Here is a 13,788-nt window from a genome sequence, read left to right on the forward strand (position 1 = left end):
ATTATTAAATCTAATCTCTAACCACTCTTTTATAAACACACCGATATATAATCTCGTTTAATTACAAAATCTAAACACTAATTATCTTTTGTAAACATAAACTGCCATTTGAATTCCTTTAATCGTAAAAAAATTAAACTCTAATCGTACTTTCTAAACCCAAACCGACGTTTACTTCGTTTAATTGTAAAATTTAAACCCGTTTATAAACCCACACCGATATTTAACCTCGTATAATCATAAAACTAAACCCTAACATTTTCTAATAAACCCAAGCCGATACATAATTTCGTTTTAGTAAATTAGATTTTATAATTAAATAACTGTTTATTATTATTATTAGATGGCAGAGTCTCGTTGACTGAAATAAAAGATGAACCCAAGTATTTTTTCAAATCATAAACAACCTTCAGTCGTGCATATGAGAGCATTAGTCATTATTGGTACCGTCATGGATTCATTTTTCTAATTTGATGTGTGATGTGACGAATTCGTGTAGTTAACACTTAAAAAATTACTTGATTAATTTTTTCCTTCTCTTACCTTGAGTTTAGTTCATTTTGGTTTAAAAACTCGTACATAATATTAATCACAAACCAAATGATATAATTTCATCATACAAAAAATGATATAATTTCAATAACTGAATTTTGTTACCGTTGTACATTTTATTCAGATTTCAAAATTGAAAACTTTAGAAAACAACAAGAGGTTGACTTATGGCAGAAAAAAAAAAGGTATTTTGGAATACCTCAAATGTAGACGAAGTATATATATATATATATTTGATTTGTTGTCGTCCTTTCAGGATCTTCTTCTTCTCATCTTCTCCTCTGCCATGACTTGAACTCATGTGGTGGAGCTTAGCCCTCTAACCAAATGAGCTACAAGATCAGGCGTTATTACATCACCTTTAAAAGCTTAAGTACATTTTGATTCCGTTCTACAAGTAAAGATAAAGTTCTCCTAGGCCCAATTAACTCTTAAAAGGCTTCTTCTACACACATAAAGACTTGATCCTCTATATGGGTCCGTTATTAATTTTTTAGATCATATTAACAAATTTATTATCAAGAACTCTAAAAAATAAATTAGATAAAAAGCTTATTTTATTACAAAGTGGTGTAATTGAAATTTTTGTAATGAAAAGAATTTATCATCCTCGTCATCATCATCTGAGATAAACTCGATTTTTATAGACGGAGTTAACAGTAGAAGCGATTCAGGCGAGAAAAATAATCTGATGAAAGCGATTCTAAATCCTGAATCTTTCTTTTGTCTCTCGTCGATCTCTTCCTCACAGATCAAGAGGTCTCTCCATTTCAACGGACTGAGTTCTTCTTCATGTCTCCGGTTTGCTTTAACCGATTGCGGCGGCCGTACGCTGCAGCGGAAGCTCACTGGTGGGTTGAGTATAAAGGCAGTGTTGGACTCTGCAATGATGGAGCAGTTAGGGCTTAAGGAATCTGATGTTAAGAATCCGGCTTTATCTTCTACTTATCGGGGATCGGAGATTCCGAAGCCAAACCTTACGGTTCTTGATGCTCAAGCTAGGGTTTGTACAGGGCCGACTCAGACTAGGCCTCTTAGTGAGGAACAAGCTTTTAAGGTGTTTGATACTATATTAAGATCAGGTAAGCATTTTCATTTTCAAAATTTGGACTTTATCGATTGGTGAATTCATGTTTGTGTAGTGAACGAAAGAACTGATTTTGATAGGTTACAAGTTGCCTTCTTTAGCTCAAAGCCTAAGCATTTAAAAGTTTCAAGCTTTTTAATCAATTTTGCGGCTTTGTTAGAATTTGGGATAGAATGTGAAAAACCCAAGTGAGTAATTATTTGCATAGGCTTCTTGGTGTTTGGTTAGCGACTTTGTTTATGGATTGGTTCGCTAGAGTTCTTAGCCTCATTAGTCAGTCTTACCTGGGATGCAGCTAGAGGGGAGCTAAAAGATGAGGAACCGGTTTCAAAGGCGCAACTTGGGGCATTTTTTGCGGGAATGACAATCCGTGCAAATGCATTTCCAGAGGAAACTCAATGGAGCGAAGGTGAAAAGAGGGCGATGGATGTGTTTTGGCCACTCCTGGTTCGGGCATTACCTCCTGATGTGCTCTTTATTGCTGATCCTGAAGGCTCTCTTTTGGGTACGGGAAATTCTGTTGGACCAACTTTTGTTGGCAATGAGACTCGTGAGATGAGATTGGTTGGCGCGCTAAGAGAGATTTTGGCTGGAGGTCACCTGGGTTATGAGGAGGTTAAGGGTGTTTTAAGAGATGTTCTTCCCCTTGCAATGGAAGGTAGTTTGAACTTGGGAGTAAGCGAGTCATTGCTTTCGGCGTTTTTGATTGGGCAACGTATGAACAGAGAAACAGACCGCGAGCTTAAAGCTTACTGCCTTGCATTCGATGACGAACATGGTAAAAAACTCTTCTAATATAGAGTGAATTTTAAAGAATATAATAGTAATTCCAGGCAAGGATACAAAGTTCTGACTTGAGTTAAAGCACCTTCAACTAATTTCAGGGGCTCCTCCAATTGCTGATGTCAAATCCTTAACCCATTATGGCGAGCCTTATGATGGGAATACTCGATTCTTTCGAAGCACACTGTTTGTGGCTACAGTTAGATCCTGCTATGGTGAATCTTCATTGCTCCATGGCGTGGAATGGATGCCTCCAAAGGTATTACTAACAAGATTCGTTTTCGATTCTTCTAGTTTGCAGAGATATTGATGCTTTCGAGGAATAGTTTTAGATTTTTTTAAAAAAACTTTTCAATTCTTTAGGGGGGTGTGACTGAGGAACAAATGCTGAAGTTTATGGGAGCAAATACACACTTGTCTGTTCAGCAGGCAAAAGAACTCATCGAGGTGCCTACAATAATTTAAACTAATGTCCTACAGGTTTTCTCTATCTTTCTCCTGCCAGCCTATATCTATGACTTAGGCGCTCTATAAAATCTTCTTTGATTCTTCCAGGACGAGAAGGCTGGATTTGCATATCTCAGTCTACGGGAAGCTCGGCCGTCTTTGTAAGAAATCTGAGAAACATTTGTTTGAGTCATATCTTTGTTTTTTTTTTTAAATCTTGGGATATGCTAATGCGTACACCCTTTTCCTGTTCTTCCATAAACAATTTGGTTGTAACTTGTAAAGAAAATCTGGGCGTATTGATACTTTTCTTTGGTATTTGCAGATATTCGCTAATTGGAATGAGGGAGCATATAAAGAAACGCCCTCCTCTGGCAACAACGGAGAAAGTTCAGCAATTTGTGAGGGTAAGGGATCTATCACATGTCACCACCTTATATAGCTCATGATGACTAAAACAATATTTAGGAGAAAAAACATCACAGGGCTTGAGGATAGTGTCTGTATGCAGCATTTTATGGACCGTTTTTTGTTGCAGGCGACAGGGAAGGAAGCTATTGTGGCTGGGTTTTACCATGAAGGCTACGAAGAGCCTCTCTTAATGCTTATGAGACGAAGAGGTGTCCATTCTGGTTTGGTGGTTAAGGTTGACTCTCTCTTTTGCCATCAAATATTTACTGATTCACTATGAGCTACTATGCTTTTGGAACTTAGAATTAGAACCTGAAATGTTAGAAACTCGTTCCATTAGTTTTCATTTGCATTTTGAACTTTTATCAGTGAAATGTTCAGGTATGATTTTTAGGGAATTTATAAGATTTCTCTTGGTAATACAGGGCGAGGAGGGGGCCCTCTCAATGACAACACGGGTGCGAGCAGCAAGTGCATCAAAAGGGTTTCCAGTTAACTACTGTTCTGGATTTCGTTCATTGAGTTCGGACACGGCTCTTGAAGCTGACGGTAAAATAACTATCCTAGTTTTCAAACTAGAATCTACTGCTTGAATATATGAATACAGTCGCAACAGGATTGAAAATAATTTCACATGCGCAAATTTGTGTTGTATTAAACTGGCTTGTAGGCGGTAGGAGTCCATAGGCTAATAAACTATCAGCTAATTTCGTATTTGACTGGCATGGAGTCTTGATGTATCATCTTGGTGATTGAAGTTTTTTGGTGGATTGCTGATATAGAGCCTGTCATCTGTTTAGATTTGACCTTATGCTAATTGATATGTCTGCCTTATGCCTTGGCGCTAGTATTTGTCTTGTGGTATATCAATATAGTTTCAGCTCCTAAAACTTATGGCTAAAGAAACTTCTGGAATTGTAGGGGTCTCGCGTCAGAGTTTCAATCTTGAGGTGGATGCAAGAGAATATGGCTTTGAACCAACCGAAACTCCACGAACTGATCGTTCGGTAAAACCTCCAAAAACACGTTTCTTTCACACTGTTGGGGACAATGTAGAAATGAAAGGGAAAACTTTAGTCGTACTTTTGTTGAATTGATAGGTGTCAAAGAACATAGAGCTGGGTTTGGCAGCGCTTCGTGGTGAGAAAGGCGCGGCTTATGATAGAATTGTCCTAAATGCTGGGATAGTGGATCATTTGTTGGGAGGTGAAGGTGCAGAGGATGTAGCTGTGGCAATGGAGAGAGCAAAGGAAGCTATTGACAGTGGGAAGGCTTTAAAGAAACTTTTGAATTACATAGAGATCTCACGGAAGATGAAATAGTTCCAACAATCTGGAGAGTCTGACAAAACATACACGGGATAGAGAGAAGAAGCATACACTTTTCTGATTCTTTTTATTTTACGTTTTGTGTATTTGTTGTTGAAACTTGAGTGTGTTTTTTACAGAGTGGGACACACAACACAATGCTTGTGGGGCTTTCTATGGATGTCTAGTGAATCATGTGTACAGAGTCTGGAGAACAAAAGTTGGTTTGTTTCTAATGTGTTTATAATTATGCACTTAATCATCTTGTACATTCATGTTACTTAATTCCGTTGGAGACACTCTTTGTCTTGAGGACAATGGGAAACAAACAAACGAGTCTGTGTCCGATGAATGACGTTGAAGCCAAAGGACGTGTAATCTAAACAACAATTCTTCATTTGGGCCTTAACTAAATCATCAGCCCATTAACCCTCTTATTACCAAAACACTTCAAGCCCAACTTCTTTCCTTCTTGTTGACTTTCCTTCTTTCTCTGTCGTTGACTCTCTTCTTGCGAGTTGCGACTTCTTCTTCGTCTTGTTCGTTGTGCTTCTTCTCTTTTCGCAGTCACTTATTCCGACAAAAACCTCCGATTAGACCGTCGGAATGGAATCACGGGTTTTGTTCTCGAGTCAATTCAACTTCCCGGTGAATTCACCGTTGAAGAACCGTGAAACCTCGATTGCTCCGTTCACACCTCCCCGGAATGTTCTCTCCTTGTCTTTCCGAAGTTCCGTAGACAGATTTGCGGTGAGGATCGGACCGCGACCGTTTGTAAAAGCTGTTTCGTTTGCTCCAAAGATAGTAGCGGAGGTCGATGATGGTTCGAGAGACGAACCAAGAAGGAAGAAGCTTGCTGTGTTTGTGTCGGGAGGTGGTTCGAATTTCAGGAAGATTCATGAGGGATGCAGTGATGGTTCTGTTAATGGGGATGTTGTTTTGTTGGTCACTAACAAAAAAGGTATCACCTTTCTTCAAGTTATTGAATTTTGGTCTTCTAAGTTCCAATTCTAGTTTATGTGTGTGCTGCTCCCTAAAGTCAATGAATAAGAAAAGAACTGATGATTAAATAGTGGAATTTGAATAGCTCTGTTTTCTGTAATGTGAATTGATTCGGAGTTTCGATTTTGGTATTTTTGAAATCCCTGCAATACTTACTTGCTTAAGTTCATCAATTTAGATTGTGGAGGTGCTGAGTATGCAAGAAGTAACGGCATTCCTGTTTTAGTATTCCCCAAAGCGAAACGAGAACCATCCCATGGACTCTCTCCTTCAGAGCTTGTAGATGTACTTAGGTTAGCATCGTGAATGTGTTACCGCTTTGTTGAAACTTGAAAGTTCACTATATGTCTCTTAACATTTGCTTGATGAACAGAAAATATGGTGTAGACTTTGTTCTTTTAGCTGGATATTTGAAACTTATACCATTCGAGCTGGTCCAAGCATTTCCTAAACGGATTCTAAATATTCATCCTGCTCTTCTTCCGGCTTTCGGAGGCAAAGGTCTTTATGGTATAAGAGTGCATAAAGCTGTTCTAGAATCGGGAGCTAGGTAATACAATGTTACGGATGTGTAGGTTTTTTTTTTACATTTTCTTTTGCGCAAGAAAACATTTAACGGTTTTTCTTTCTATAGATATTCAGGTCCGTCAATTCACTTTGTCGATGAGGAGTACGACACAGGGCAGATACTTGCTCAAAGTGCAGTCCGAGTGATTGCTAATGACACACCAGAGGAGTTGGCCAAAAGGGTTCTTCATGAGGTACTACTAAAAGATACTTTTGAACATTACATTTCACTGTTCAGAAGATTTCATTTGCTTCTTTTCTTTTATCCATTTTGGGCTCAGGAACACAAACTCTATGTCGAAGTGGTGGCTGCGATTTGGGAAGAGCGAATTAAATGGAGAGAAGACGGTGTCCCTCTCATTCAGAGCAAAGAAAACCCTGACGAGTACTATTAGATCCTCAACAAATGAAGTTACTCATTGGATGTCAGATTAGTCACATTTTCAAATCAAAGTGTTTCAACCTAGGTTATGTAGAAGAAGTTTTCTTGCCCAAAGTATGGATTGAGAAATGTTTCTGATGCTAAATTTTGTTTCGGTTGGGTCAGAATCATATGGAAGGAGATGAAATTCGAGCCAGGAGACAGCATTTTAATGCTTGTGTTGTATAATACCAACAGCCTTTATTCAATTTTTTCCTAGAGTGTTTTATTACCATGAAGTTTGGTTTCATCTATAAGAAGGTGCTTGCCTGTATGCAGACATTTCATGGACTGTTAATAGAGAAAATTTCAGGTCGGATTGTAAGGGAATTTATAAGGCTTCTTTTGGTAATGCAGGGACAACACGGGTGCGAGCTGCAAGTGCATCAAAAGGGTTTCCAGTTAACTACTGCTCTGGGTTTCGTTCATTGAGTTCAGACACGGCTCTAGAAGCTGACTGTTAGAATAGCTAAAATAACTTTCCTGGTTTCAAACTAGAATCTACTGCTTGAATATATGAACCGAGTCCAGACAGGGTTGACATTTAATTTCTCAGGTGCAAATTAGTGTTGTAGTAAACCGGCTTGTAGGTGGTAGGAGTTCATAGGCTAATAAACTATCAGCTAATCTCGTATTTGGTCGGTATGGAGTCTTGATGTACCATTTGGTGGATTAGCCTTTCTAGAATGCTATGATATCTAATACAGATTAGAGTGGTCCTTGTGCTATCTGATATGAAACTAATTTGCCTTATGCCTTGGTACTAGTATATGTCTTGTTGTACATCAATATAGTTTATGCTCCTAAAACTTATGGCTAAAGTGAATTCTGGAATCGTTGGGGTCTCGCGTCAGAGTTTGAATCTTGAGGTAGATATGCAAGGGTTTGAACCAACCAAGACTCCACGAACTGATCGTTCGATAAAACTTCCAAAAGCCATTCGTTTCACAATGTTGGGGACAATGCTAGAAAAAGAAAAAAGAGATAACGTAAGTCATACTTTTGTTGAATGAACAGGTGTCAAAGAAAATACAGCTTCGTGGTGAGAAAGGCGCGGCTTATGGTAGAATCGTCCTAAATGCTGGGATTGTGGATCATTTGTTGGGAAGTGAGGGTGCAGAGGATGTAGCTGTGGCAATGGAGAGAGCAAAAGAAGCTATTGACAGTGGGAAGGCTCTAAAGAAACTTTTGAATTACATAGAGATCCCACGGAAGATGAAGTAATTCAAAGAGTCTGACAAATCATACACGGAATAGAGAAAAGCATACACCTTTCTCATTCTTTTTGGTTTTCGTTTTGTGTATTGTTGTTGTTGAAAACTAAAGAGAGTTTTTTACAGAGTGGGACACACAACACAATGTGGATGTCTAGTGAACAGAGTCTGGAGAACAAAAGTTGGTTTATTTCTAATGTGTATGATTTGTGATTAACTGATTATGCTTCTTAATCAGTTTGCACATTCATGTTACTTAAATTAGTCCCGTCAAAGATTCCGATGGAGACACTCGAGCCACTCTTTGTCTTGAGGTTGAGGACAATGGGAAAGAAACAAACGCCTGGAGAATGACATTCAAGCCAAAGGCAAGGGACGTGGGACGATTTTTATAGGTTGTGTTGCAGAAAATCAGAAAAAGAAAAAACAGTCCATTCAAATTCTTTCACTCATTTTTAATCCGGTTGGTAGCAAAAAGCTATAAATGACTTTTTGTTATTGATAAAATCTCTTTTTGCCGATTCAAGTGGCTCTGCTGCTTCGTCTTTTTGCGATCTCCTTATGCCACATGATCTTCTGATCAGACGAGTGTCCAAACTCACGTCAGACACACAATTGTAATCTGCCAAAGATTTATTTTATATCATATAAAACACTAATGCAATAATCGCCCACAAGTCTTTCTTTCTTGCCGTGCTCTGGAATGTGACTTTGGAGGTAACGAAACTGATCAAGGTTGGTAAAACTTCTTGTAGTTTTGTCCGATTTCGAAAACCCATTACAAAAGGCGTCGCCTTTTCTTTTATGTAGCTTTAAGGTTGTTCTGTAGATTTTGAGTTGTGGCCTTGTGGGGCTCACTGTCTACGTGGGTTTATACTCGAATCTAGTGTGTTGGTGATGATTCTTTGAGCTCCTTTCACTGTTGTTTTATGGGAATAAGTTGATGGTAAGTTCTGTAGTTATAGATTTGAAAAAACCAATCTTTATGATGGACTCAACAAGTCAAATCTCGTTGTGTTATGTGAAATCTCTTGTAGTGATATACCTCTTCAAACCCAGCAAGAAAGGGTTTAGCTCCTCTTAGCTGTTTGTTTAGTCTTGTTATAAGCTCGATTATGCCTCTTCTCGTGATCAACGTATTATACATCTGCTTATTTTGGTTGTAGATAGAGAGGAAGTGAGGAATTATTTTGCTTTGGCTTGAAAAGTAAATCCTGGAAATGTCTCTCAAGGCATTAGACTACGAGTCCCTGAATGAAAACGTCAAGAATTGTCAGTATGCAGTCAGAGGTGAACTCTATCTCCGTGCTTCTGAGCTTCAGAAAGAAGGCAAAAAGGTAACAACTTTGTTATGCATTTGCAGTTATGAGCTTCATTAGCTGTTGAGATATGGGAAGTGTCTTTGGTTTTCTGACTTGTTTGAATGTAACATTTACAGATTATTTTCACAAATGTTGGAAACCCTCATGCTTTAGGACAGAAGCCTCTGACTTTTCCTCGTCAGGTATGTAATATGCAATTCTCATGTTTTTTGTCCATGAATCTTGTTCGATATATAGATTTAAGCCTAAACAGATTGAAAACCAATGCAGGTGGTTGCTTTATGCCAAGCACCATTTCTGCTAGATGACCCAAATATTGGTATGATATTCCCAGCAGATGCTATTGCAAGAGCTAAGCATTATCTATCTTTGACTTCTGGTGGTCTTGGTATGTCTTATTACTAGAGAACTCAGATCAAGGTTTATATTGGCTTAGGTTTGTACAAATAAAAAGCAAATGTTTTGTTTTACTTTTAATCAGGTGCTTACAGTGACTCAAGAGGCCTCCCGGGAGTTCGGAAAGAAGTCGCTGAGTTCATTGAACGGCGTGATGGATATCCAAGGTGATTGGTTCATGTTGATTATTTGTGCAATATGTTGTTAAGAAAAACTACTCTGAGGCCTTTTGCTTCTTATCTTCAAATTACAGCGACCCAGAACTTATATTTCTAACTGATGGAGCTAGCAAAGGTGTGATGCAAATCTTGAATTGTGTCATACGCAGTCAGAAAGACGGAGTAATGAACCTTATCTCGCTTGTTCCTTTATCTAAAGTTTTTTGTACATGGATACATGACCCATTTTGTTTGGTTTTTATCACGAATTTGCTCGTTTCAATATGGCGTAAAATCCGACCCTTTTGAAGATTTACTCTAGAGGAGATAATTAGGCATAGCAAATTGGCTGTATGTAATGATCCCACATCAACTGTATATCTGATTTGGTTGATTTGTTAAAATTCAGATTTGTGGCAAATGGTATAGGTCTAGGCTTGGTTTATAGTAGCATCTGGGTCACAAGTTTTCCTGGTTGGCAGATTCTGGTTCCAGTACCGCAGTATCCTCTCTACTCGGCTACTATATCTCTGTTAGGTGGTACTCTTGTTCCTTACTATCTTGAAGAGTCTGAAAACTGGGGACTTGATGTTAACAACCTTCGCCAATCTGTTGCTCAGGCTCGCTCTCAAGGAATAACAGTTAATATTCTTCCACTCTTTTTCTCGAAACTGTTGATGCGGAGTCTTTTTTATGACATCTTACCTCTCGGTCTAATTTATATTTTCACATATGGTTAATGCAGGTAAGGGCAATGGTGATCATTAACCCTGGGAACCCAACTGGCCAGTGTCTTAGCGAAGCTAACTTAAAAGAGATATTACGGTTCTGTTGTGATGAGAGATTGGTTCTTCTTGGAGATGAAGTGTATCAGCAAAACATATACCAAGATGAGCGTCCCTTTATCAGTTCCAAAAAGGTAATAATTTTGTCTTTCATTGGTATCTTTAACTCCTTAGCATCAATTAGATTAGCATTTGCTTTGTGGTCTTCGGTTTCTGGAATTTCTGCATGATTGAATTGCTAAGGTTTTGATGGATATGGGAGCACCGATCAGCAAGGAAGTTCAGCTTATATCTTTCCACACCGTTTCCAAAGGATACTGGGGCGAGTGTGGGCAACGAGGCGGTTACTTTGAGATGACAAATATCCCTCCCAGGGTTTGTACCTGACCGTCTCTTTTTCACCCGTGATTGTGGTTATTGCAAGAGTTTTTTTTAATTTCTGGTAATGCAGACTGTTGAGGAGATATACAAGGTTGCCTCTATAGCTCTCAGTCCCAACGTCTCTGCACAGATATTTGTAAGCAAGCCCTTCTTAGTTACTTAGCAACTGTTGGTTACAGAATGATTTCACCGCTGAACCCGATGAATTTTGTTTTGTGCAGATGGGTTTAATGGTTAGCCCACCAAAGCCTGGAGACATATCTCATGACCAATTCGTTTGTGAAAGGTATATATAGTTATACATCCTACTCTAAATAAACACGTTTTGATGAAGGATCAAGATCTCATAACTTCACTGGAACTTTATTAACAGCAAGCGAATACTAGAATCACTGAGAAGAAGAGCAAGGATGATGACTGATGGATTCAACAGCTGCAAAAACGTCGTCTGTAATTTCACAGAAGGGGCTATGTATTCATTCCCTCAAATAAAGTTACCGTCGAAAGCAATCGAAGCAGCAAAACAAGCCGGAAAAGTCCCTGACGTTTTCTACTGCCTTAAGCTCTTAGAAGCCACAGGAATCTCCACAGTTCCAGGCTCTGGATTTGGACAAAAAGAAGGGTAAAATACACCACTGTGGCCTAAACACAACAGTATCATGTTCTTGCAGCAAGCTCATTTTGTCTGTTTGTTTCAGGGTGTTTCATTTAAGGACAACAATTCTGCCTGCAGAAGAAGAAATGCCAGAGATTATGGACAGTTTCAAAAAGTTCAATGATGAGTTCATGTCTCAGTACGGTGATAATAACTTTGGTTACTCCAGAATGTGAAAAGAAAAGGACTCAAGAGTCAGAGATCACTTCTTCTTCTTCTTTCACGACATTATTATTGTCTATTCACACTCTTTAAAAGCTATAAGTACTGGTCCTACTGTGTAAAACTCTTCTTATGCTCTTAAAAAACCTTTGTATCTATTGCTACAAAGCCACACACAAACTCTAATGTTCAATTATACAGTAAATGATTTATTTAATCACACAAACTCTAATGTTCAATTATACAGTAAATGATTTATTTAATTATTAGGTGGACAACATTTTTTTATACGATAATATTTTTAGTCCAATAAAATTCCTTCCATTAATATATAATAGTTATATATACTTTCTCCGCCGTCAATATTTACTTATCCAATCTTTGATTAAATAAAGTTGTAGGCGAGTATAAAAACTAATCAAATATTCCAAACCTCATTCTTCTTTGCCTCCTCTAGGAATTTTCTCAGCTTCAATCACAGAGTATAGAGAAAGCCCTAAACTCAAATCTCTTCTCTTCTTTTACCTTTTCCGAGAAAAATGTTTTGGGAATTTTTACTTATTTACCGAGAAAACACAAGAAAAACAACCTTTCCCGCCTAAAAGTTTCTTCCTTTTTTCCTCTTTAAGAGAAAATTTACAATTTTCATATATATATAATCAGTTGAATATTCAACAACACTTTTTTTTGTCTTCGTTAAGGTCTCCTTGTTGAATTTTCTTGGATCAAAGTCATGGATATTCCGGGAAATTCGCTTAAAGTGACGATCCCGGTGAAAGCTCCGGTGAGTTCAAAGCCAGAGAAAGAAGAAAAAGAAATAGAAAAAGAAAAAGCGGAAGAAAATGGATTCACAACTCCAAAGGGGGAGGAATTTAGGATTCCGCCGCAACTTGAGTGTCCTCCGGCACCGGGGCCACGCATCTACCGGAAAAAGATCGACAAACACCGCAAAAAAGCTTCCGGGCAAAGGATTATCTCCTTTAACGTTCAAGATTTGGATACTTTCTAAACAAGAACACAAAACGTTGCAGATGATTCTTGATGTACATATTTAGCTTTCTAGTTAGTTAATTACTAAATAATTTGGAGGTTTTTTTTTTTTTAAATTTTATTTTATTTTAACTATCTTAGTTACGTAGGAATTTAAGAAGTGATATACATTTCAAGCTTCTCTTTATTTGCAATTTCTCGCTGTGCAAATGTTAAAGCAAATAATTTGGCACGAAAAGTTTGTACTGAACCGCATAATATCACATATGTAAACAACATTTTCCAGAAATAATTTTTTTGAACTCTAATTTATAGATGCTGACAAAAAAAAGAAGTGATATACATTTCTTTATTTATTTGTACAAGGTGTTGGCAAAACCAGATTTAGATTAATCAGTGGATCAAATTTGATATAGGTTATAATTGCATGAAAGTAAAGACTTATTTTAAGCTTAAATCTGACTATGAATGTTCTTGTCAAATATATGATTCAGGGCCAAACAATATTATAAAATTAGCTAACAAAAGTCAAGAATAAAGTTCATAATTAGTGAATGGACAAATCTTAGCTTGAGTCATTTTATTCTTCCTACTTCGGTCAGCCACTGGATAGAAACGTTTGAATCGGATTCTAATTTTTTTTCTCAATGTAACAAATCTTTGATTGTCACCAAATAATTAGCTTTGGTTAAAAGTTTTAATATTTGTGGAAAAATCAAACTTGGAAAAGTTGACCCACACGGCCACACAACAAAACCACTGTCCACTGAGTCTAAATAGAGGTCAATATCATGTTTGGTAATGGTGAGATAATTGAATAGGCCATCTCCAGCTGAATAGAATCCTATGCATTACAACGTCAACAGTTTCATTCTCTTATTTCATAGGAGATTATATCTGTTCTTGACTTTTTTTTTTTTTGGAGTTTTTCAAGTCATGTTTACCAGAGTAATAATATTATCATGCAAGTAAAAGAGTCAAATTCTCAATTTTAGGCAGTAGGAAACTTTTAGACAATCACATTCACATGTTCTTGTTCTTTTGTAGCAACAACTTTTTGTGCAAATTAGTTAATCATACCAGTTTGTTACTAGTTGTGCTACTATTCATACCAAATTTGACACTGTCCTATAAATATTTGTATTCTC

At 37.6% G+C, this 13,788-nt stretch overlaps 3 protein-coding genes across 10 annotated transcripts; all 3 read left to right on the forward strand.

The window, feature by feature from the left end:
- Nucleotides 1–1,154: 1,154 nt before the first annotated feature.
- LOC9323374 (anthranilate phosphoribosyltransferase) lies at nt 1,155–4,849 on the forward strand. The gene is made up of 10 exons (XM_002887264.2): nt 1,155–1,634; nt 1,935–2,417; nt 2,524–2,681; nt 2,786–2,869; nt 2,978–3,030; nt 3,195–3,276; nt 3,408–3,515; nt 3,706–3,829; nt 4,202–4,287; nt 4,381–4,849. The coding sequence occupies exons 1-10, from the start codon at nt 1,244–1,246 to the stop codon at nt 4,600–4,602; spliced, it is 1,791 nt and encodes a 596-aa protein (XP_002887310.1). The 5' UTR covers nt 1,155–1,243; the 3' UTR covers nt 4,603–4,849.
- Nucleotides 4,850–5,078: 229 nt separating this feature from the next.
- On the forward strand, nt 5,079–6,889 carry LOC9323375 (phosphoribosylglycinamide formyltransferase, chloroplastic). Of its 3 annotated transcripts, none has more exons than XM_021033983.1 (6): nt 5,079–5,548; nt 5,768–5,882; nt 5,963–6,139; nt 6,224–6,350; nt 6,438–6,541; nt 6,704–6,889. In XM_021033983.1, exons 1-6 carry the CDS (start codon nt 5,194–5,196, stop codon nt 6,795–6,797), a joined length of 972 nt encoding a protein of 323 aa, XP_020889642.1. In that variant the 5' UTR covers nt 5,079–5,193; the 3' UTR covers nt 6,798–6,889. The 3 variants fall into 3 exon arrangements, with proteins under 3 accessions (XP_020889642.1, XP_020889643.1, XP_002887311.1); XM_021033984.1 differs by having other exon boundaries at nt 6,438–6,581; nt 6,704–6,796; XM_002887265.2 differs by having other exon boundaries at nt 6,438–6,889.
- A 1,222-nt stretch (nt 6,890–8,111) lies between these two features.
- LOC9323376 (glutamate--glyoxylate aminotransferase 2) lies at nt 8,112–11,868 on the forward strand. Of its 6 annotated transcripts, none has more exons than XM_021033982.1 (13): nt 8,112–8,508; nt 8,962–9,128; nt 9,230–9,295; nt 9,384–9,501; nt 9,595–9,676; nt 9,763–9,850; nt 10,150–10,308; nt 10,413–10,586; nt 10,696–10,827; nt 10,904–10,969; nt 11,055–11,119; nt 11,207–11,455; nt 11,532–11,868. In XM_021033982.1, the coding sequence occupies exons 2-13, from the start codon at nt 9,012–9,014 to the stop codon at nt 11,662–11,664; spliced, it is 1,449 nt and encodes a 482-aa protein (XP_020889641.1). In that variant the 5' UTR covers nt 8,112–8,508; nt 8,962–9,011; the 3' UTR covers nt 11,665–11,868. The 6 variants fall into 6 exon arrangements, with proteins under 6 accessions (XP_020889641.1, XP_020889637.1, XP_002887312.1 ...); XM_021033978.1 differs by having other exon boundaries at nt 8,269–8,526; nt 8,958–9,128; XM_002887266.2 differs by having other exon boundaries at nt 8,269–8,526.
- Nucleotides 11,869–13,788: the final 1,920 nt, after the last annotated feature.

This window comes from Arabidopsis lyrata (assembly GCF_000004255.2).
Source record: "Arabidopsis lyrata subsp. lyrata unplaced genomic scaffold ARALYscaffold_2, whole genome shotgun sequence".
NCBI lineage: Eukaryota > Viridiplantae > Streptophyta > Magnoliopsida > Brassicales > Brassicaceae > Arabidopsis > Arabidopsis lyrata.